The 26,231-nt window shown below is 39.1% G+C and overlaps 1 protein-coding gene across 4 annotated transcripts in view; it reads right to left on the reverse strand.

Annotated features, from left to right (window-relative positions):
- LOC135197774 (uncharacterized) overlaps nucleotides 1–25,828 on the reverse strand; it is a 79,630-nt gene extending 53,802 nt beyond the window's left edge. The window contains exon 1 of one of the 4 annotated variants that reach the window (XM_064224867.1): nucleotides 25,638–25,828. In XM_064224867.1, coding sequence (XP_064080937.1) covers nucleotides 25,638–25,670 — 33 coding nt within the window. In that variant the 5' untranslated portion in view covers nucleotides 25,671–25,828. Of the gene's footprint in view, nucleotides 1–5,696; nucleotides 5,791–25,637 lie in introns of those variants that run through there. The other 3 variants (XM_064224870.1, XM_064224869.1, XM_064224873.1) reach the window with 3 other exon arrangements.
- Nucleotides 25,829–26,231: the final 403 nt, after the last annotated feature.

Here is a 26,231-nt window from a genome sequence, read left to right on the forward strand (position 1 = left end):
ATGGATTTATCCCGTTCCTAACTTTCGTGATTCAGTTATACATATATATATACATAAATATATACTAAGCAAAGGTGTGCCCCTGTGCTTATTAGACTCGCTTATTAGACTCCTATATATACTAAGGAACAATTATTCATCTTGCCTATTCTTTTGGTACCCATCCTTTACCCGGACATACTCAACAACATTCCCTAGCCAGCCTCTCAATCAGGCTCTCGTGACCATACCTACCTTACCATGTCACTTGTATGAGTCTATATCAGTCTCTCATGTCTTAACATAATTTCAGCCTCGTTATGTCCTATCTTACCTTCTCAGCATTAAGTCTCCTATCACGTTAATGTCATTTTCAACAGTATGTGCACATTAATATAATGTAAGTCATACCACATCACGGTTATTCATATATACGCATTAAGCTATACAAATGTCCTTTAATATCAAGTTCGCTCTACCTCGGAATTAGCATATTTCCATCGATGTTAACAGAAGGGGAATTTTTTAGTCGACGAATTTATTATCGACTAAAACACCCCCCTTCGCTTAACATATATGAAAATATATTAATTCCGAGGTAGAGCGAATTAGATATGAAAGGACATTTGTAGCATAACGTGTATTAATATATTTTATGTAATTATAATCTTCGAACGTGCGCTCTCCCGCCATCTGCTCACACATACATACATACATACATACAGACACGAAGAAGCCCCTCCAGGAAAGTCATTTTTTCCCCCACCCCCTACCCTTCCCCCCACGAAGAAGTTTGGGGGGAAAATCCAATTTGCTTCCTTGCCAACACAGGGTGCGAAACCATCGGCGCTTTTTCGTCCTCCCTTCCTTCCTTTCTCCCTTCCTTTCTTCTTTCCTTCCTTCCTTCCTTTCTCCTTTCCTTCCTTTCTTTCTCCCTTCTTTCCTTTTTCCTTCCTGTCTCCCTTCCTTCCTTCCTTCCTTTCTTCCTTCTTTCCTCCCTCTCTTCCTTCCACGTAATTTGATCAAAAACGAGAGAGAGAGAGAGAGAGAGAGAGAGAGAGAGAGAGAGAGAGAGAGGATTAGTGTGTTTTGCATAACGATCTGCTTTATATAACCACTTCCTGGTGCTCTTGAAGGAGACATCAGAACTGCTTCAGGAAAGTATTTGATTCCCAGTGAGGTCAACGAAACCTGGCTCTGTTCAGTCGTTGAATGGGTGACCACCCACCGAATGACAAACGTTGGCCGTATAAACTCCCGTGATCATTACCGACCTTGAAACAGACCTTGGGCGTCTAGGAGTGGCGATGGGCAGGAATGGTGCCCGAAGTGCCAATGAAGTGGGTAGGGATCCAAAAATAAATGAAGTTCAATAGATCTATAAGGGCAGATTATGGATTCATCAACTTCTAACGGGTAAAATAGCTTAAGAAATTAACTGCCTACATCGTATTACGTCCACCTACACACCTACACACAAACACATACACATAGCCAATTTATACTTTACCGCGTCCCAGAATCAGCTATACATGCTTTACCGCGCACTTCCTAATATACGTAATAAACACTAAAACCAGGAGCTTAAAAAACGGGCCATATCCTTCGCATCGAATTCATCCGCGCCGTCTGCTTTATCCCGAGCTTTGAAATAATACGGGAAATGCCTTCGTCGCGAACTTTAATTATCAGCTGTGCTCCCACAGCGGAACTTTTATAAAGCCCGACATCAAAGAGGCAGAAACTTAGCGCCGGCAACTTTGATTATTCGGGCGGGCCTTTGTCGAACTTCGACTGTAAGGGTTCTTCAAAACTCTCATCTCTCTCTCTCTCTCTCTCTCTCTCTCTCTCTCTCTCTCTCTCTCTCTCTCTCTCTCTTTCTCAGAGTATTGCCAGGTTTGTCGTCAGCGCTGTCAGAACTTTTGGTTGGAGACGTAATGTTATTTCTCTCAATATTTCCTCTCATCTTCTTCTCTCATTTATCAATTCGTTTATCATTTTAAGGAGTCCAAAATCTAGTTTGGTCACTCGATCACAACTTTATTAGTCTGAGCAATATAAGATACGTCGTGATGTTTCTAGTTGATCGACTCATTTACCATTTTATTTTATAACACGTCCCGTTTAGATGTGACTGATCACGACGGCATTTCCCTAAGAACAAAAAAAACTCTCGCTCACATGACAAAATATTTTGACATTTAATGAGACTGGAACGTTGAATGAATGCGGAAGCTTGCCTTGAGTGTGTGTATGTATACATACATAATACATACATACATACACCTACAAACATTTTACTCTAGGGTTGCTGAGAGGGACTCACGGTGATCTTAATATGTCCACTCTCAGCAAATAATGTGGGATGAGATAGTAAGCCCAAACCCTTCCCCCGCCCTGGTTGTGACCCGCGACAGTCGATCAAGTACATATAACTCAGTGTTAAGCCCTCGAAGGCAAAATGAATGTATTGGGAGACTTTCATAATGAAACTGCTTCCTCTCCAGTCCCGGATCGAATTCCAGTCACCGGATGTTTGTTTGCTTGTTAAGTAAATTGATTACACTTTGCGCTTTGTTCTTACTTGGTTTTCGTTCTTACGTCTTCTATTGTTTACTTCGTGATTGTATTTTCGATTTAGGTCTTTTGTATAATATATATACATACTATATTAGATTCACATCAGCAATGCATCAGATGTCTGGCCATCCCTTACGACGCCCTTGATGACTTCGTGATTGTATTTTCGATTTAGGTCTTTTGTATAATATATATACATACTATATTAGATTCACATCAGCAGTGCATCAGATGTCTAGGCCAGTCCCTTACGACGCCCCTGATTGGCTGTTGATAAGCCAATCACAGGGCTGGAAACTCTCAGTCTCTCGAGAGAGTTCACATAGGCAGGATGTGGGTTCCACCTCTCCTGAGGGATACTTTGATGTGAATCAACCATAGCAGCTGTCCTTCGGAACTGATTTGACCGCACATGCACTTCTAAATGACCTGGACAACGTACATCTTTCCTCAGCCAATGCTACTGCGTCACTGACCGGCTCAGTCAGCCTGGCACAGCACAGCCGGATGACGGCAGGCGCATACATGTTACGACAGGTTGCTTGGGAAAGATTTTCATTGTGAGGCCACCCTTAAACGGCCCTTGATAAAAGTAAGCCTATAGTTAACCTCAGATATTGATGTTAACTGCGTTTGTAGTCATCTATGTTAACTAATGGTGCCAAACTTGAATGCAGTAGGCCCATCTTTGACACTCTGGGCCCTAATTCCCAAAAGAAGGGGGCTTGCTGCCACCCTGCTATGAAGGTCGGGGTAGGCAGGCTACGACCCCCTTCTGCCCTGGTCGGTAAATCGAAAAGGGCATGGGCCTCCCGGCCCCCTAATATAGTGGGAAACCCTCAGGCCCACACCCAGGGAAGCTGGGTTGCCCCCTACTGAGGGTGCCTTATGTCCCCCACATTGTTGGGAAGCCTGTTTGTACCTACAGAAATAATTCTAAACAGATGCCAACTTCGAAAGTTGTAAAAATATGAGGGGGTTTGAAAAACAAGGGGTCATAACCCCCTTATAAACGGCCCTCGAATTTCGGGTTTTAACTTGAAACCTTCCTGGGGAGAAGGGGAGTCTAAGGTAAAAATTTGGCAGAGCTAGCTTTCATAGTCTGGGCGTGCATTGCGAACAAACAAACAGGCAGACAAACAGACAGACAGAAATTGCCTTTAATATATATAATATTATATCCATATATATATATATATATATATATGTATATCTATATATATATATATATATATATACTATATATATTATATATATATTATATATATAGAAGATATATAAGTCATATATAATATATATGTAGCGCATGTGTTTCTGTGAATATACATAATTGACATGCACACTTATTTATACATAGCGTATGCACATACACGCACACATTATCAGTATGTCAGGTACATAAGCAAGAACAGCTCAGAATACTTTATGAATAACCCACAACGTTCATAATCATGGTCACCCACACACCCTTATCGGCAACTAATGCTACTCGGATCTTTTTATAGCAGTTCTTCAGTTCAACCCCGAAACTAATTATTAAGGATTGGAATTAATTGGAATGCACATTTAATTTCCGAGCAAACAAACGTAATTAGCTAAAGAGTTATTCATTGCTTTTCTTGATAGCGAAATGTTTCACAGTTCTCAGTTGTTTAAATAAACTAGGGGGGAAATTTAGTTAGTAAATAGAAATAGGTGGGTAAATTATTATCATTATACAAACATTCATAAGGGAAAATCCCCAAAAATTCATTTACTGGTGAAGGAACTGACGAAAATACGAGCAACATGGAACTAATTGTTCTTCTTCTGTAGAAAATCATTCATAATACATAAATACATAAACAAAAACTACGAGAAAAAAAAACCTATTTAGCAGAAGTATACGTCTGTCTACCTGTCTATCTGCAACGACGGGCGGGTTCATCTCCAGAGAGAAAAAAAGTTTACACGAAAATCCTGGAAAGCGGATCAGTTATCTGGGCGTATTCAGCATCACCCAACCAACTTACTAACGATGATTGAGAATACGCCTATTCATCTCCGTCAAAAGATGGAGAGGCGTATTTTTGATACCACAGCCCAGAATTCGCGAAACTGCCCCGCGCCTATGACGGGCGGATTACCCAGGATGAGACAACAACCGGAAGTAATCGGATGATAACAGCTGGACGGATCCCTCTAACCCAACCGACCCCGCCCCCCTCCTCTACACTCCTCCCAGAGTGGGAGAGGAATACCGTGTTGCCATGGCAACGGCCGATGCGAGAATTGCAAAGCCCCATTTCGATGCGAAACGACTTATTATTCATGCTTGGTGACCCCCATGGGTAAGCTGGTGGGAGGGGAGGGGAGGGGAGGGGAGGGGGTGAGGTACATGCCACTGGTGGTTGCTCTCTCTCTCTCTCTCTCTCGTTTTGATAAGCATGTACAAACAAAGTTTTTTTACAACCAAAAATAAAATATATACCTTTATACATTTATTTCAAACAATTTTTCCCTCTGAACGAATCAAAGAGACTGAAGACTAAAAAAAACATGTATAGGTTTAGAATTTACACATGTATAAACATCCGCATGAGTACATACATACCCATACATTATGAATCATTCATATATATGTATATATATTATGTATATTTACATACACGTATTTTACACATACATAGTACATTCACAGAATTTCCCAGCCATGCATATTTACCACCCCCACCCCCTTAAAGAGGTATTTCTATTAGGTATTATGCCTTCCAGTTCTCAGCAAATATATATATCTATATATATATATAATATATATTGATTATATATATAGATATATATATATATATATATATATATATATATATATACACCAGTATTTACAAATGGTATAAATTTACACTCACATACACACTAATTTAACATCCAGGTGCACACATATAAACAAACATAAGTATCCACTGAAACAAACCACACACACAAACACAAACCCTAGCTAGTAAGTTTAGATTCACTAAATCTCAAGTAGTCGTAGTAGCGAATAAGAAAACTAATGAAATAATCTTCATACAAATTAATCAGTTCAGAAATAAACGAACAAACAGACAAATAAATAAACAAATAAATAAATAAACAGGTAAATAAATAGTAGTCTATACTTGTCGGGGAGAGTTCCAGCGAGGTGGCTTTAACGAGCGACTGGAACGGCGGGAGGAGGTCAGAACTTACCACCACGGATGCTAGACACCAACTAGAGGCGGCACGGATCCCAGGATAGGTCATCCTCTCTCTCTCTCTCTCTCTCTCTCTCTCTCTCTCTCTCTCTCTCTCTGTCATCACGTTGCGCACAGACTTTTGAATTTCAACCTGGATAAATTGATAATCGAGCTTGTGTATTTGTGTGACAGGCGTTTCAAGATGCCATTGTTTTCGTTGTAGCTGTTTTTGTTGTCATTGTTGTTGTGTCAGCAGTTGTTTGGTAGAAATCACGCGAAGGCCTCTGGAAAAGGCAGTTAACTGTCCGCATCTAGACCAGGCCCGTAGAAGACACGCATAAAGGGAACAAAATGAAAATGAATGATTCAACTCTAACCCCATCAAGATAACCTACAGACCATCTTCTTTAAAAGACGTCGAGATCAAATCAATATAGAAAAACGGAAGCACGGAGGAGAATTCCAAAGCGTAGCTACAGAGGAGAGGAATAAGCAATCTAGGCCGGTCAATTCAGGCTTAAAAAGGGGCCAACCCAAAAATAAATACTATAAAGCTGGAAAGGGTTTTAAAGTATTCTTTAATACTTATATTTTATCAGAAAAAAACCCACCAGCTAAGTCCTTGAGCATTTTTCACAATGTGCTCCTAAAGTCAGCCCCATTAAGCTGAATTCCTATGAGATACAGTGTGAATGTAACCTGTTAAACTCCTCATTATAAAGGATAATGGAATTCATTAATAGGTGGGTATGCCTTTGTTACACCAACAAAACTATGGAAAAGCATTACATAAAATTATTGTCAATAGTTATCCATTTCAAGGTTAATAAACGGGAGATATATCTTTTAGTACTTCATTACTTTGGAACACTTATTTTGCAGCACAGTTTCAATGCCAGAGCTATCCATCGAGGAGCCATGGTTGCCAACAAAAGACATCAATGTGTGGAAACCTCCAAAATGTATCACAATATTCAAAGACTTCTCTATTACAATTTCAGTTGCCTTAAGCCACAATGGCTGATCAAATGTTATAGATGGTGTTGTAACACTGAATGTTTTACACTGATCATTCACAAAAAGCAGAGTAGAGTAGATGCATGTGTAGTTTGTCGGATTCAAGTTAATAATGGGCAGTAATGTTATTGTTGCCTTTTCTTGATTCCCTTCTTGAATCAGGTTTTGCATATAACCAGACCAGTTAGGTCATTGGTTATCTTTTGTTGAATTTAAACTTGCAGCATGCCACAAAATTTCTGCATTCAGTGTTTCAGGTAAAACATAAGGGTATAAAAGTTCTATCGAAGGTTTGAATAAAATACTGCCAAATTTTCTGCTCTGTGGGAAATCATAGGCAGTAATATGGACATCCATTGCCTTGAGTATTAATTCCTTTACCCTCAGTAACTTATCAGGCCTTTTAATTCGTATCTCTTTGGTTACACTGACTACTCCCGACTGTTGAAGAAATGATGCCCACGCCATGAAAGCGTCCTCGGCCATCTAAAGTAGCAATATGGTGGTCAACGTTGTCTGCGATGAATTGTGTGAAGCCTTTTTCTGTTGATGTTTGCTTGATGATGTCATTCAACGATTGTGAGGTAAGAGAAGCTTGCTTGAAACGAGTGACTTCACAATAGGAAACAGAAAATCCTACCTTGAACAATTCATCATTGAGCCACTTTGATCCATAAATGTGATCTACCTCAACACCCAGGGCAAATAAGATAGGTGCTATTATCATACGAGAAGCTAACTTGACAATACATTGTCCTATACATTCTTGCTTAAGTGTGGACTTGGTAAAGCTAGCCATAAAAGTTCTAAGGCTATCAGGAATCCATGGACTAGTTATTTCTTCTGTAGTTGGATATGATGATGAGTCATACTGCTTTTCCCGAATTTCTGCTCTGATTAAGTTTGCAGCAGCTTCAATGATCATTCTGCTTCTCTCTTGTGTGTCATCGTCTCTCTCTCGGAATTTCTTATTTATAATGAAGCTGGCCATATCAAGGAAATATATTAGTGTTTCTCTTCCAGGTTGTTCAGAAAAGGATATGTGGCCTCCATAATGGCCTTTTAATAGTCTTTTTAGATACCTAGAATCATATGCTTCAAGATTATCTGAAAAGTCTATAATCTTTTCTCTGAACTCTGGTATTGAGTGGATGGAAGTTTCAGCTTCTAACCATTCACAAGCTTTGTTAAAGTTGTTCTTCATTCCTTCATTACTTCGCCGACCTCTTAAACATTTTTGCTTATCAGGTAAGAGATTTTGAATCGTTTCAAATAGAATTTCTATGATATCGAGCTTCTGCAGCAATAAAATCAATGCAATCAAGTGCTCTGGCCCGCACTTCTAAAGCCCATTCATCATGCTCGTCAGTTTCAAGTCTAAATTTCAAGTCTAAATTGTCGAAACAAGATGCCAATCCCGTCTCGATGGATTCTTTTTATCTACCTTGAAGGTTGAGTTACATAAAAAAACAATTAATTTTCCAGTCAGACAAACTTATTGATCTTGTCTTTCTTCTTTGAGCCTTTTCTGATTCTGTTGAAATTCTACGTTTATTGTTGAACCATTTCCTACAGTGTTCGTGAACCAAAACATCAAGCCCTTCATTTTTACTGGTGAGCAGTTGCTGGTAGATTGTCTCTTCATTTCTCTGTCGGCTATATTCATTAAGACTAAGTAGTCCTTTTTCTTTTACTTGAACAATAGGAACAAATGACTTCTTACAAATTATGCACGACATCATACCTGGAAAAAAAGGTATATATAACATTTGTATGGAAAATGCCGAAAAAAAAATCTGTATGATGCTCTAAACAAAAGTTGGTTTACTGAATTTATATTGGTCAGTCATATTTTAGGCAAACAACTCCATCTCGCAATTCTGGGATATATATATATATATATATATATATATATATATATATATATATATATATATATATATATGTGCATATATATATACATTATATGATATATCTATATATATTATAATATTATATAGTGCATATATATATACATTATATAGATATAGGATAATTATTATATCGAGATATATATATCTTACAAGTGTGTAATGATAATGAATCACATATCATGTCTTGCTTGGAGACAAGCTGAGCTGTAAGAGCAGCTTACTTGAGCGAAGGAATTTGAGTACGCAAGCAGTTTAACCGAGAGACTGTTCGCCCTGTCGTCAAGCGTGTACATTCGTTTGTATGGATGTTACAGGCCTAATAGTCCAATGCAGTTGCGAAAGTCAAATTCTTTTCAGTGAGCACAAAGAGGTCAGGTGGTACACGCCGAGTGTCGGGAAAGAAAGCTCCATCGTAAAGGTATGATATATTTTGTAAGACTTAGAAAACCGTTACATTTGAAAAGAGAGAGGTATGAAATACTTCTTTTACGTAGATACTTTGAAAAGAGTGATGTGTGGAGTGTATCTTTTATCCATTATTATCTTTATTACAGATGGGTCCTATTCCATGGCTAATTTAGAGATGGGATTCTCTAACCTGACTAATATAATGAACTTATTGATATTTTGGGTCTAGGAGTGAATTCTTAGTCAGGAGGGTAGAATGTTAACTTACTGGTTTCTTTATGGGCAGATTTGGGTTTTCTGTCATTGTGACTTGTTAATCATTTTGTTCTATTTTATATGCAACTGCTTTGGGTAATAAATAGTCTATTTTTATACTTACGAGATCTTAATAGCCTAACGACATGGTTGCAGACAGAGTGCACCATTGACGACAGGTAAGGGTTTCTAATTTGTGTAGTTTAATGAAAAGGGGGGCTAAGATATATATATATATATATATATATATATATATATATATATATATATATGTATATATATATATATATATATTATATATATATATATATATATATGCTGAATAACACCCAAAGCTTCAAGATGTAAATTGCTGTCCTCCTAAGAAACATTTTAAAATTCAACATTATCATTCCCTGGTTTAACATATGATTTACCCGAGGCCTTTGCAGTTTCAATATCATTATATAGGGGTAATATAAGATTAAGTCTATACTATCACGTAACGCAAAAAGACCATATTGGTTATATTATATTATATTTTTTGGGCCCCCTACAAGAAAAATAGACTCATAAATTGCAAAATCTAATGGAATTTTTAATCTATTGGTCTAAAAAAGTCCTTTAATTGAAAATGAACTTAGTTATATCTAAAAAATAAGTAATGTTGAAGTTACCATTCAATCAAAATCTTTGCATTTCGAGCAGCTTTTTACGTATAAAGATGTTAACTTCAGGATCAAATTTTGTAAAACGCTCAAGAAGATGGCCGGTGGGTTTTTTTTTCTGGAAATATGTACATATCAAAGAACACTTTAACATTTATTCCAGCTTTATAGTAATTAGTTTCGGGTTCGACCCTCTATTGACCGGCCTAATCCCGGAGGAGCTGAAGATTGCCTTGGATTCAAACCAACCACGGAGACGAAACAAAAACAGCATCGCTTGTTCTATGAGACAAACTCTAAACAGGGCCGGTTCAGAATGACAATGACTGCATTATATCTTCCTCAGAGTTTAAAGTAATCTATACCCAAACAGGCTGATAAGAGAGAGTAAAGTATACCGAGTTTTTAGTCGCTACAATAGGCAGATGTCTCTCGGAGGTTTTTTTGAATCTCGGTAAAACTTCCAATGGCCCCGAAACTGGAATTCATCTCCGATAAAGAGGCGAAAATGATGGCTGGGATGTGAAGGAGAAGGGGTGGCTCCAATTGAGTACTACCCTTCCAGTTTGTCACCTGTTTGCGATCCTCACAGTCGACTTACTTTCGGATATATAACTCACAATCTATGGTGCGTCACTATGCCGTGACCGGAGATATTGAGTTAAAAGGCAAAATAATGTATATGATACTGTATTTCTCCAAAATACAAAAAGGTTAAAAACGGGGAACTTTTGACCGAGTTGGCTTTTAACTCGTTATATAACTGACTAATGAGGTCGACTGGACAGCGATATATATATTCGTCCCTTGTAAACCCAAACACTTACCCAGTAAATTCCAGTATATACTGTATACAGTTTCCACAATCCATAGCAATTAAAAAAAAATACATTCAAACGCTATTATGAAATCAGAGCTTAATACCCAATTACTGTAAAACATATCGTGTAATTCAATGATACGTCGTATCAATTTTCAGAGCACATTTAAAAAAACAAGTACGTTCTTCCACGTTTAAACCTCAATGTAACAGCAATGGTCACTGACCATGACTGTGCATTATATTGAAGTGGATGTTATTATCTAACTCGACATCATTCTTAAATATTTCACCTGGAGGACATGAAGGTCGAGTTATAATTGACGCGAGGTAAATTATCTAAATCTAAGGTTTAGTGAAATGTTCAAATTTCCCAACATATTTATCAAAATACATTTCGGTAACTTCTACCAACTTCAAACGCTTTCGAAGAACAATTTATCCAGATGCAAATATGCCAAGATTTCATTAGTAAGTTTTAAAATTAAATTCGCAAAGTAAAATCATAGCTCCCATGAGCACAGCCAAAGTGGACAGGAAACATTACAATGCATATTTTCCAACAGAGAAAAATAAAGTTAGTGTAAATACCAACTTCCAAACACTGGCTGTTTATATCTCCGTAAATTGTCTGAAAAAGAACAAAATAAACGTAAAAAATCTTGGTATTTTAGTGCCTTTCCATAGTTCAACACCTGATTTTCTCTTGTAGAAAAAAATTGACCCAACACTAGAATTTTTCACTGGAGAAATCACAGTTCTTCCCACTAACTTTTTATAAAGGATATAGTTATTCGAAAGTCACTGAAAGTCACAGCCACTTCCCAAGGCTCTTTAGAAGTCCCTAGAACTGGACTACATAATTGATCCAAACGCCAAGCGCTGGGACCTATGAGGAAATTCATCTCTGAGCGTGAAATTGACAGTAAGAAGGTTTGAAAGGTGTCACAGGGGGATATCCTCGCAGTTGCACTCCGAAACAATTGTTAGGAGAGGGTGGAAAGTCAGGTGTAAGAGAGAGAATATGAATGTATGTACAGTAAAAGGAATGAGGGAGGTTGCAGTTAGGGGCCGAAGGGAAGCTGCTAAGAACCTCAAGTAATGCCTACAACAGCGATTCCCAACCAGGGTTCCATGGAACACTGGGGTTCCTCATGCCATCACCAGGGGTTCCACAAGAAGTCTTGAAATAAATACGTCTTGCAAATAACGCTGATTTGACTTTACACAGCTCGAATAACAGTGGTAGATTTTATATGATTTATATTAAGTAATTTATACATATGTATATATATATATATATATATATATATATATATATATAATATATATATATATATATATATATATATATATACACGAGTGCTGTAGATAAAAGTTCCCTAGGATATGAAGAATTGTTTCGGGGGTTCCTTGAAGGTATAAAGGTTGGGAATCACTGGCCTACAGAGTAAGAGGTCACTAGATGCTGGCAAAATTTCTAAATGAACAAAAAAAAAGGTTGTGTCACGATTAACAATCTGCAAGAGAAGGTTGTATATGACCCCCAAAGGAAATCCAAGAAATGGTCAACACAGTGAGTAGAAATTCCTTCCTATCCTACCATCAAAGTCTAAGTATTGAATTCAAACAGACCTCGGACAGTAGAGAATACCAGCCCCAGAGGAAACGTCGAAAAGCATCATCAAGCGCATAATTTTGGATATCATACGCATGAAATCTTCGGGGGCATCAGGAGAAGGACATTAAAGAGAAACTGACCAGAATCCGAAACTTCCAGGACACTTTGGACTCGTTTTCTGAAGTTCTTGACAATTTCGACGAAAGGTTAGGAAATTCTGAATGAGGCAACCAAAGTCTACATTATTCAAGGTCTGGAGAACACAAGGTCTACCTAGCAGCAGACGTGACGTCACGAGCTACACATGGGTAGACTTTGTATTCTCCAGAGCAGGGGTTGCCAAGAAAATAGTGCGGCTCTAAACGCTGACCAAACACATTTTCATCCGTTTAAAACAAAAGAAATTACGTAACACCCTTAAGACGATCGCTGATTAAATTCTATTCAATTTTAAACTCATATTATAGGCATCACTTTTATTGATTTGCTTAATAAGATATAAATAGTTTCTAGGGCCACTTTTGCCATTGCAGCTCTGACAGTCTTACATTTCAACGATTCTCTAAATAAATGGCCCTTCTATCTTCAGAGGTTGGTGCCCCTGCTCTAGAACTTGGAAACATAGGCTTACCACTATGAACCCGTTTAATCATTAATCATTCTAAGACCCACTCAGCATAGGCACCATTATAACACCACACCCATTCAAGTACATTCCAGCAAGTGGTGGTTAACGGGAGGGATACAGCCTTGGTCTAGACCTTGGCCTCTACAGCATTTTGGAATTCTGAGGGTATTACCCGCACACAATAAACGGAAAAGAATTGAACCAATCACGGGGAATGCCACGACGACTACAACTGGCGTGACTTGCTCTAGGGCAGGATTCCTGTCCACTGACTCGCTGAGCTGCTGACGCAACACTGGTTTTAAGTTGAAAGAGAATCTGAATTGAACTCGTGCCCCTTACTCACATAACCAGGTCCTTGGCACTGTTGAACTCCAAACAACATGCCCACAAGTCAAACCGTTTTGCGTTGGCCACTGAGGGTGTTGTCACCCAGAATGATATTTTTTTTATTATTAAATAGAACGTTGCGTTGAGACATAAGCGACCAATCTAGATAAAGACGGATTAAATCGGATTAACTGAAGCTCCTTTTGCTTTGAAGTTGCTTCTCAACGTCTCTCCCCCACCCCCCCCCCCCTTTTTTTGCTACTGTTTTCACAATGTCAGTTTAACTCTGCGTCTATTATGATTCCTCAGATATCCTCTCTCTCTCTCTCTCTCTCTCTCTCTCTCTCTCTCTCTCTCTCTCTACGAAGCAAGTCTTCCATCACCTGAGGAGGCGTTCTCATTCATATACAATTTTTCCTTCTTATCGTGGTTTACTTGAATGACAAGAGTGACATCCTAATCTTATCAGCTAAAAGACAGTCCCTTTATAGATGTGATGGCAATGACCAAAGAAGTGTATCCGTAGAGAAAATAGAGAGAAAACGAGACTGATCTGACACGCAGGGAGCGGAATTAAAAGATACTGAATTCGTACGCGGACGAAATAAGAACTGGGGAAAATCCGGGATTTACTGACAACGATACCTTCCTACCGCGGCGTTTATTCCTTCTTTACGATTGTGCTTTACGTCTTAGGACGTGTCCCTGAACAGTATTTTTTCTCTAATGGAAAGTTATGGCACCACTTTTTGGAGCAACAATGACGTCATTCATGCTGTAGCCTAGTATGTACTTTCTTCCGTGACTCATATCCTAACTTGACAGTTACGTCCTTGTCTTATACTGAAACCTGCTTCTCTGGACGAATATTACACAAAAATTTCTGAAATGGCTCTTGCAAAGCGGTAGCGAACCGGGAGATAAAAATGAAGGTTGAAAAAACTGGTTATTGACTTACGATGACGTACAACAATTGACACCAAACCGTCACTCATTATTTTTTTTTTTTTTTTTTTTTTTTTTTTGTCTGCCTATGTGGATGTTTCACAGCATCAATGTTACTAACACTATTGCAAATGTTTATGTAACCTTAACTCGACCACGAGAACTGGAAAAAAGAAACCAAGGCATGATCCGACCTCCAGCTTATTCGGGACGTGTGCAAGATCTTCGTCTCACACGTAAGTGGTAAACATGATATTCCTAACTTGACGTGAATTAAAACGTGCTAACATCTACAGTCAAATAAGAGCCCTGTCTCACCAACGAAAATTAAAATAAATATCCAATATTAGAAACAATTTTTCGGTACCGTTTAATATGCACATTATTTATCTTCTACATTTTCACTCTAACAAATAAATCATAAATATCCTCTCCTAAAATTTCTGTATCTTTAACTCAAAGCGAAACACCTATTCCAGACATTTTTAGGCTTTTCCAGAGACCTTTCCTAACCCCCTAACAAGAACTACAATATTAACGACAAGAACAACAAAGTACTAGTTAGTAGGCTTACTCCCCGAGTAAGAGAAAAACACAGGTCCCAACCTCCGTTAGAAGAGAGGGGCTAACGAATGGGGCCGCTTGGAGGAAACGACCTGTCAGATGTTGTTGTTGTTTGAGATTAAGCTGGCCTTATACCAGCACGGGCTCTTGCTTGTACAGCAGCCCGTAATCTGTAAGATAACTTTCAGAGACCTCGGAGATTTTTTGTGCTTATCAGGGATCCTGGAACAAAACATAAACTGGAGTGAGGCTACGCTGTTCTCGTCAGTAGCGTCTGCTCGTAACTTCTTCAATTAATAACAAATACGTTTCACTGAAGCTCTGAAAAGGTTTTGCTGATATGTTTTTAAAAGACCGAAAAGCGTTCTTATTTATTCTTCATTTATGTATTTACTCATTTCTTTTTGAGGGTAGAGAGAAGTTTCCTGAAAGATCATACTCATCTATGGCTGTATTTATTGACGAGCCCTCGTTTTCCTAACACATGATACGTACACGTATCGATACGACACGCAAAATGCAAAAGGACATATATATATATACACCTGAAATCATGCTAAATGACGTCCACTTTCCCCATCTCTGCACCTTCCTGCTGTCAGCGCAAGATGGCCTCAAGACAGCAGGAGCTATATGTCGTGAGGGCAATGATAAAAGCAAACAACCATCGTACGTTCGTATGCGAGGCTAAAGTTCGTCGTCCCCTCTCTCATACGAATGGGTCCATATTTCGCGAGAGGAAAAAAAAAAAAAAAAAAAAAAAAAAAAAAAAAAAAAAAAAAAAAAAAAAAAAAACTTCGGAGCTGTTTTGGTGCAAACATGATAAATGTGTGTGTGGAGGAAAAAAAGTAAATAAGAAACCGGAGAAGGAAATCTTTCCAGCAATGAACACTGAACTGAAATAAAGGGAAGCAAAATAATTCGCAGGCGCTGAATTTCACAAGAACAGGGAGAGGAGGAAATGAGAAGAAAGGGTGGAGTAAAATAAAGGATGAGGTCAAATCTCAAATAACAGGAAGGTAAGGAAGGCACGAGAACCAGGGATTCTAACGTGCTGGTAAAAATGGAAACAGGAAACAAGGAGGAGGTCAATAGAGAGACAAGCAAAGGTGATCCAAAGACATTATTGGTAAGATATAAAGAAACAGGGAGGAGGAGGAGGAGGAAAAGAAAAAAGAGAGGATAAAGGGCAATCCAAGGGCACTATAGGTAAGATATAAAGAAACAGGGGAGGAGGAGGAGGAAGGGGAGGAGGGGGAGGAGGAAAAGAAAAAATAGAGAGGTATAAAGGTAATCCAAAGGCATTATAGGTAAGATCTCATAGAATGGAGAGGAGGAGAAAAATAGAAAGGTAAAGGGTAATCCAAAGGCATTATAGTTAAGATCCAAAGGCATTATAGGTAGGATATAAATAATGTAGAGGAAAAAATAGAGAGGAGGATCAAGGGGCCCTCCAAGGGCCACTATAGAGGTAAGAATATAAGAAACAGGGGAGGAGGAGGAGAGAAGGGGAGGGAGGAGAGGAGGGGAGAGGAGGAGGGAAAGGGAGGAGGGGGGGATGAAAGAAAAATAGAGAGGATAAAAGGTAATCCAAAGGCATTATAGGTAAGATATAAATAAATGGAGGAGGAGGAGATAGAAAGGATAAAGGGTAATCCCAAACCAAAGGCATTATAGTTAAGATACAAAGGCATTATAGGTAAGATATAAAGAAATGGAGGAGGAGGAAGGAGGAGGAGGAGGAGGAGGAGAGCGCGCTAAACCATGAGAGTGAGGCAAAGAATGCCGCGGCTGTGGCCAGCATTCGGGGCCTCCTCCTGCTCCGGACTGCTCAATAATGCCAAACTCATCTCCCAAGTTCCTCTGTGATGAATTGTCCACAAGACCGCGAAAAATGGCCCCTGATTGGCCTATTGCCTGGAAGCCCGGCCTTACCCTGCATTCTCTTCCTTCGCCCCCTCCCGCCCCCCAACCCCGAACACCCCCCAGCCCCTACTCCACCACTCCCTCAGTCCTACCCCACCACCTCCCTCTCTCCAACGTTAGTGACTCAATGACCAAAGAAACCCCTCGATTTAATGACTTTTTAATGACAGGTCCCATTTCGCTACTTCTCATTCATGCAACAGATGAGGGATGAGATCAGCTGATTCTAAACCGTCTTCCACAACAGAACAGCTTCATAGCATTTAGGCCAAAGGCCAAGCGCTGGGACCTAAGAGGTCATTCGGTGATGAAACGGAAACTGACTGTAAAAAAAGGTTTGGAATAGATGACTATATAGAAGAAATCTCCCAGTTGCAATGTGAATCAGTTAGTTGGGAGAGAGTGGAAAGGAAGGTGGAAGAAAGAGAATATAAACGGAGGTACGGTCAAAGGAGAAATTTCTTCAAGTGGACTGTCTTAAAATGTCAGCCATTTTGAAGATGTTTTAAAATATCATCCATTTTGAAGATGTCTTAAGAAATCCGCCATTTTGAACATGTCTGAAAATATCAGCCATTTTAAAGATGTCTTAATATATCAGCCTTATTGTAGATGTTTTAAAATATCAGACTTATTGAGGATGTCTTAAAATATCCGCTATGTTGAAGACGTGTTAAAATATCCGCAATTTTGAATGTCTTAAAATATCAGCTTTATTGAAGATGCCTTAAAATATCAGCCTTATTGAAGATGTCTTAAAATATCAGCCATTTTGAAGATATCTTAAAGTAACTGCCATTTTGAAGATGTCTTACAATATCAGCCATTTTGAAGATGTCTTAAAATATCAGCCATTTTGAAGATGTCTTACAATATCAGCCATTTTGAAGATGTCTTAAAATATCAGCCATTTTGAAGATGTCTTAAAATATCAGTCATTTTGAAGATGTCTGAAAATAGAAACCGGTCAGGATTTATAACCTGCGGCTCAGCTTCATATCTAGAGAGAGAGAGAGAGAGAGAGAGAGAGAGAGAGAGAGAGATTATCTCCCTTCCTTTCCCAATTAAGCGGTTAACTGACTCTATCCTATTCAAACACCATTAAAAACAATGAGTGCTCATAGGTCGCTCTGTGTGTTGTGTGTGTGTGTGTGTGTGTGTGTGTGTGTGTGTAAATCAGGAATCTGGTATCGATTGCTGTGGATCCTCAGTGGCGATTATGCAGGTCGTTTTCTAGTAGAATGCCTATTTCTATTTTCGTCTCAATTGGTAAGCTTGAATCCAGTGGTCCACATCAGACTTCCGATATCCTTTAACAACTCACCGCACATTAAAAGGGTTCACTGGACAGGGGTCCTTGCTTGCATAAGGACGGCTTAATCTAAAACACCCGACCACAATTTATCATCGAACAGCTAAAAAAAAAATGTATTTTTTAATTGGCATTTTTTCCATTACAGCATTTTTATACTACGTGGAGAGAGAGAGAGAGAGAGAGAGAGTGAGATTCATGACCAAAACCTGACATCACCAACCGAAAAGGAACTGAAAGGGGCAGGAAGTGACCCGAGATAAATGTCCACGCCGTGACTTTGAATTTACCAGCAGTAATTGGCAACATGCATCATTAGAGCCTTGAAGGTCACCCGAACGAGTCAACAAAACTGATGCTGGAACCGACGTCAAGTTGATCACGCGCCGCCATCACGGAACGGCAGACGTCAACATCCGGTCCTACCGAATTCGGATATACTTCCCAATTATCTGGCGTTACAATGACGATGGACAGTGACGCCGACTCCAGACAAGAAGGAAAGGGGATTTCACAGAATATGGATTTTAGGCCAAAGGTCAAGCGCTGGGACCTATGAGGTCATTCGGCGCTGAAAGGGAAATTGAGAGTGAAAAGGTTTGAAAGGTGCTAACAGGTGTAACTGTGAAACAATTGTTAAAAGAAGTTACCATATATCATCAGATTATTTAGTAACTAAGTAATTAAGTACTTCCTCGAGTAAAAATAAAATAAATAAAAGAAGTAAGAGATAAATCATGTTGTAAATCACATATTTTTCCCCCAGGCAAAAATAAAATAATTCGAATAATTATGCTAACACAATTATATAATTAAAGAACTCAACCATACAATATTCCCTCGTGTAAAAATGAATAAAACCAAATAATTAAACTAACAAAAAAATTCAATTTCAAATAAATCACTAAATAATTCAAGTAATAAATAAAACCATGAAGCACATAAAGACGCGATAATGAAAAGCATAACTTTTGAATAACATATATAAACGCACTTAGCAAGACATGAGTTCGTCAATTCAGTACCCGTAAGCATATTATCAAACTGCAACTGAGTACCGGACCTTCCCAGAAAGAGCTAGACGCCATAACTTAAAAACTAACCATAGAATCTTCTTGAAATTATTCTCATTATGTCTCCCACACCCAAATTATATCTCCCGTCTCTTAGAACTAACCTGACCTAACCTAACCTAGCTGGCGCTATGACAAAAGCAAACAAAAGGGGACGGGGGGGGGAGGGGGGGGGACGCTTGTGCAATACTATGGTACACATCTCGGGAATTTGCTACCCGGCACAAGATAGTAACGTACTGATTCTTAGAGACGTAACATATAGGCGAATAATCCCCCTGATAACAACTAATTCGTAAAACAATGATTAGATTATGGTTACAGCCTTGAGATATATTTCAAAATACAATAACGCGTGAATATATGCAGCTCTACCGCAGGAAAAATGAAACATTAGATATAAATCCTGACCAGTTTCGTCTTTATATCTAAAAGCTGTGGCATAGCTGTTATAGCTACTTACAGACTGCGAAACAGCTGCGCAAATAACCGGACATAAACATTTTCCCCTCAAAACAATAGACGTCCTAATCCGTGAAACAGTTGAGCAACGCACCTGATAAGACGCACATCTTTCCTCCTTACCCGGTTTTCTTCCTCCTCCTGCTCCACCTCTTCCGCCTCAACCCACTTCCCCTCTTTAGCTAATGATTCTGTAGACGAGCCTCAGTTTCGATCTAGGGGTGGTAAGGAAAGGAGGGGTCACGGTTCGGGCACTCGAGGAAGGGTTGCCCACTTTTGGGGCACCCGTATCGCAACAGAGCAAAACGCCTCCCACCTGGAATAGTGCCTCATTCATTCGTTTCCGTTCCATTCCCAGGTGTTTGCCAATTATAAAGGTTTCAATAAAGGAAAAAGATTGGATATCAAGCAAGAAGAATTTCGAAAAACAGGAAATAAAAGTACTACACATTGTAATGGAATACATCAATATTAATTCGTTTCAATACCATTTTCAGGTGTTTGTCATTTGCAAAGGTTTGGATAAATGATAAAGATTAGATTTAACACAAACAGTTTCGAAAAATAGGAAATAAGAAAGCTATACCAGAAAAATAAAGACGAGGTGGAAATTCTTGAAAAGGTCTACTACATCTATCTATTGTGATGGAATACAAATGATCAATTCGCCTCAGTTCCATTTCTGAGTGTCTGTCACTTATCAAGATTTAGCTACAGGAAAAAGACTTGATATAAAACAAACATAAATTCGGAAAATATTGGAATATTAGAATACACCAGAAAAATAAACCGAACTAAAAATTCATATTGAGGCAGATATCTATTGCAAAGGCATGCTAAACATTAATTCGTTTGATTCCATTTCTATGCATTTGTTACTTGTGAAAATTTAGCAAAAGGAAAAAGACTGGTTATAATAGAAACGATTTCGAAAAATTGGAAAAAAAATCTAACTCTGAAACATAAAAACTAATTGAAAATTCGTATAAAGGAAAACGAAATACCAATTCGTTTCGGTTTCATTTCATTTGACATTTCTGAATATTTACATGAATAAAACCGACTGGATATAATAAAAAAAAAATTTTAGGATACAGCAAATTAATGTGAAGGAGTATAACCACTGTCAAGTTATACAAAATATAACATAATGCTAAGAAAAATTAAGACAAAGCAGATGACACACTAATGCAACGAGTCTCAGACTATGGGAATGGAATGAAAAATCACTCACAGAGTAATGGGTGTCACGCTAAAAAGAAAATAATTGGGAACTTGCAAATAACTGGTAAGTACCAGCAAGGTGCATGTGGAAAACGAGAGAGAGAGAGAGAGAGAGAGAGAGAGAGAGAGAGAGAGTGAGAGAGAGAGAGAGAGGATGTTAAGTCTTAAAACTTATCAGATAATAGCTATAGGAATAATGATTGAGAGAGAGGGGAGAGAGTTATCTTCAAACCCATCGGATAATAGCTGTACGAATAAAGAGAGAGAGAGAGAGAGAGACGAGAGGAGAGAGAGAGAGAGAGAGAGAGAGAGAGTTTAGTCTTAAAACCCATCGGATAATACCTATAAGAATAATCATTTGGCTTTGTACATTTTCACGTTAAGCTTCTTCGCAGGAGAATCAGTAAAACTTAAACCACTGAGAGAGAGAGAGAGAGAGAGAGAGAGAGAGAGAGAGAGAGAGAGAGAGAGAGAGAGAGAGAGAGAAGCCTTAACACTCAAACAGAACCCGAACACTCCTTATAAAAATAAACCTAACCTTGAGGCTACGTAAACACCACAATCATATTGTCTCTGAAACCCAGCCGTGGAAAATATGTCAGATGCCACAATTCAGTGAAGAGGTCATATGGCTAAAAATAATATAATAATAATAATAATAAAAAATAGAAAAGAAGAAAAAATAGTCTTCATGATTCATCTGCCACATGAAAATAATTTTCCCTCTTTTATTAAAGAAATGATTCATAGTAAGTTAGTTATCTATGGCCTCTGATAATTTTACTATTTCATCTGAGCCTGAATGTTTGACCTATTATCACCACAGGGTTTCGTCATCTGAATAATAATAATAATAATAATAATAATAATAATAATAAGCTACCAGATGGGAGCAACATCAAACACATAGATGAGACAGGATACAAATACCTGGGAATAATGGAAGGAGGAGATATAAAACACCAAGAGATGAAGGACACGATCAGGAAAGAATATATGCAGAGACTCAAGGCGATACTCAAGTCAAAACTCAACGCCGGAAATATGATAAAAGCCATAAACACATGGGCAGTGCCAGTAATCAGATACAGTGCAGGAATAGTGGAATGGACGAAGGCAGAACTCCGCAGCATAGATCAGAAAACCAGGAAACAAATGACAATACACAAAGCACCTACACCCAAGAGCAAATACGGACAGACTATACATAACACGAAAGGAAGGAGGGAGAGGACTACTAAGTATAGAGGACTGCGTCAACACCGAAAACAGAGCACTGGGGCAATATCTGAAAACCAGTGAAGACGAGTGGCTAAAGAGTGCATGGGAAGAAGGACTAATAAAAGTAGACGAAGACCCAGAAATATACAGAGACAGGAGAAAAGACAGAAAGAACAGAGGACTGGCACAACAAACCAATGCACGGACAATACATGAGAACAGACTAAAGAACTAGCCAGCGATGACAATTGGCAATGGCTACAGAGGGGAGAGCTAAAGAAGGAAACTGAAGGAATGATAACAGCGGCACAAGATCAGGCCCTAAGAACCAGATATGTTCAAAGTACGATAGACGGAAATAACATCTCTCCCATATGTAGGAAGTGCAATACGAAAAATGAAACCATAAACCACATAGCAAGCGAATGCCCGGCACTTGCACAGAACCAGTACAAAAAGAGGCATGATTCAGTGGCAAAAGCCCTCCACTGGAGCCTGTGCAAGAAACATCAGCTACCTTGCAGTAATAAGTGGTACGAGCACCAACCTGAGGGAGTGATAGAAAACGATCAGGCAAAGATCCTCTGGGACTATGGTATCAGAACGGATAGGGTGAGACGTGCAAACAGACCAGACGTGACGTTTGACTGACAAAGTCAAGAAGAAAGTATCACTCATTGATGTCGCAATACCATGGGACCCACCCAGTTGAAGAGAAAGAGAGAAGGGAAAAAATGGATAAGTATCAAGATCTGAAAATAGAAAATAAGAGGATATGGGATATGCCAGTGGAAATCGTACCCATAATCATAGGAGCATAGGCACGATCCCAAGATCCTGAAAAGGAATCTAGAAAAACTAGAGGCTGAAGTAGCTCCATGGACTCATGCAGAAGAAAGTGTGATCCTAGAAACGGGCACACATAGTAAGAAAAGTGATGGACTCCTAAGGAGGCAGGATGCAAACCCGGGAACCCCACACTATAAATACCACCCAGTCAAATTGAGGACTGTGATAGAGCAAAAAAAAAAAATAAAATAATAATAATAATAATAATAATAATAATAATAATAATAATAATAATAATAATAATAATAATAAATATGTTATTCAGACTAGTTTAAGGCCTTGCGCGTTTTATTAAGAATTCCAAATGAAGATCGTTCTTAATTCTTATAGGGACACTATGTGTTTGTTTGTTTGTTTGTATGGTGCTTTTACGTTGCATGGAAGTTGGAACCAGTGGTTATTCAGCAACGGGACCAACGGCTTTACGTGACTTCCATACAACGTCGAAAGTGAACTTCTATCACCAGAAATACACAACTCTCACTCCCCTCAATGGAATGGCCAAGAATCGAACCGGCCGGCGACCACCGAGGTGGGACGCTAATGCCATACCAACCACGCCGCTGAGGCGCTTGGGACACACTGTGGTGTGTGTGTGTGTGTAGGAAGGTTTACTTCAATATTTACTTAAAATATACTAAATCATAACCGCTTGACCGTAGAATTCTCAAAAGACATCTTTAGTTCAAGAACTATGAATCAATAGTTAGGAGAGGGTGGAAAGTCTGATGGAAGAGAGAGAATATGAAAGGAGGTGCAGTAAAAGGAAAGAAAAGGGGATGTAGCTAGGGGCCGCGAGATAGATAGATCAGTGTCAAGTCATTCAGTTAGGTTGAGAGAAAACAGGATATTGCAAGTTAGGGACAGTACGAAGAATATCGCTGGAAAGAATCCATCCAAACCACTTTGACCTGTGAGGCATTTTCACCGCTTGAAACTCAAAATCGCGATAAATGCACATTGTTGCAACAGCCAGAAGGATATAATGAAAGGTATAAGTGTCTTAGAGGGCTTTCGTAAAGTGGTGTAGCCTACTGTATACCCGGAGGAAGTGTATATCTGATAGGCGACAACGCTCGGTCTTCCCCTGTTTTTCTTTTATTATTGGGTACTGCAACATACTTATACTCTTTTTTTTTTTTTTTTTCATCTGTCCATCTGCCTGTGGTGTTTGCGCATGGTAACACTGCGTCCCGGGCTTTAAATAATATATTATTTCGAATATTACGGTGTAATTCGCATACAGTAAATTATTTAAACACTTTTCAGTTGCAAATGTACACCCAGATATCTTTTTATTTACCTAAAACTTAGACATGGCGTAACTATTAAAGCCGGAACGCAGTGTTACCATGCGCAAACACCTCAGGCGGATGGACAGATGAAAAAAAAACAGAGTATAGTCATGTTTATCCTTAAGATGGTAAAACCTTATATAATATATATATATATATATATATATATATATATATATATATATATATATATATATATAATCTTACTCTCTTCCACATGCGTAAAAACAAAACAAAAAAATAATAAAAACAAAAAAATAAAAATCTGAAAAACACAGATGAAATTGCTACTAAACAGAGGAATTCAAATCGGAAGACACACCTGGCAACTCGTGCAAGTCATAAAAACAACAGACCACGATAAGCAAAGATCTCTTATGTAAACTTCACTGTTTCCCTCCTAATTTAACTCCCGTTACGTCATGCGAGATCTGCTCAGCTGTGGCGAACCACTTGTAAACACATGATTCTTAACGTCACCAAAATAAACACAATAAAATTACGAAGTGAAGTCAAGAGGCAGAATTGGATTGGAATATAAAATTTAGGCGAAGGGCCAATCACTGGGTCCTATGTGGTTATAACAGCGCTGGGCGAGAAATTGAGAGCTAAAAGGTTTGAGAGATGTAGCGCGGAGGAAAACCTTAAAAGCAGTTGCGCTATCAAACGATTGTCAGGCGAGGGTGGGAAGTAAAAGATGGAAAGAGAAGAGATTATGAATATAAGTACAGTAATAAGAATGAGAGAGATTATGGATGAAAGTACAGTAATAAGAATGAAAGGAGTTGCAGATAGGGGCTGAAGGGACGATACAAAGAACCTTATGTAATGTCATATGAGGTACACTGATGACACTTACCCCTACGGATATTTATTCATCACCACACCAGTAATCGTGCTGCGCATGTTAAGACGTCAGCACTACAGACATCTGTGGTGACAAATGAATAAACTGAATATTTTCGCAGTTTACGGTAAAAGGGAATCGTAAACCTTAGGTCACAAAATTTTATGATGTAAACGTGAAGATTTCGAACGTTTTGTAAATTCGTCCACCGTCAGTATCAGGGTACGAAGCTCAGAGAAGACCTAAAGACGATGCTTGATGATTTACAGAGGCATGCATATAAGGGCAGTCGTCACAGGTTTTGAGAGAGAGAGAGAGAGAAGAGAGAGAGAGAGAGAGAGAGAGCTGAATCTCAAAGACAATGACTTAATTGTAGTTTAAACATTTACTAATTTTTTTTTTTTTTTGCAGGTGACCGCAATGCTCTTGCTCTGCCACTGTTTGTACCTCACCAACAACACCAAGAACAGACAAGCCCTGGAGGACGCATGCAAAACAGTTGAAGCAACGCGACAGCTATACTTCACCCTCGTCATCGTTGGCTTCTTGGCCAGCCTCATCAACGTGACGGTCCTCCTGCGGCTACACCTCAGAAGGAGACATCCTTCGCCTCCAACGACAGGATACCTCCTGTCTCTCGCCGTCGCCCAGCTCGGCCTATCCTTCACTGGTATATTTGCACTGGCCGTTCAACACCAGAGGAGAGACGCGCCGGTTTGGGTCTACCACGCGACGGTGTCGGCGGAGCCAGTCTATAACCTCTTCACCTGTTGCACCTCTTTCATCATTCTGGGCCTCTCGGCCGACAGGTATCAGGCCATATGTTCGCCTCACCATTATTCGCCTGCCTTTAGTCGGAGGAGGATGAAATGCGCTGTCCTCTTTTCGTACGTCATTGCTTCCGTCCTCTACCTGCCGTTACTTTTCTACAAGGTATACATTTACCACCAGGTGAATAACCAGTGGTACATTCAAGAGGAGGCCCTTCCCAGCCACATGGCCTGGAAGGTGTGGTCCATGCTCTTGGAGGGGATACACCACGTCGTGCCCAGCTTCGTCATAGTGATTTTGAACACGAGGATACTGATAGCCACGATCCAGCGGAGGCGAAAGAAGGCGTT

Source organism: Macrobrachium nipponense, chromosome 21 (assembly GCF_015104395.2).
Source record: "Macrobrachium nipponense isolate FS-2020 chromosome 21, ASM1510439v2, whole genome shotgun sequence".
Classification (NCBI taxonomy): domain Eukaryota; kingdom Metazoa; phylum Arthropoda; class Malacostraca; order Decapoda; family Palaemonidae; genus Macrobrachium; species Macrobrachium nipponense.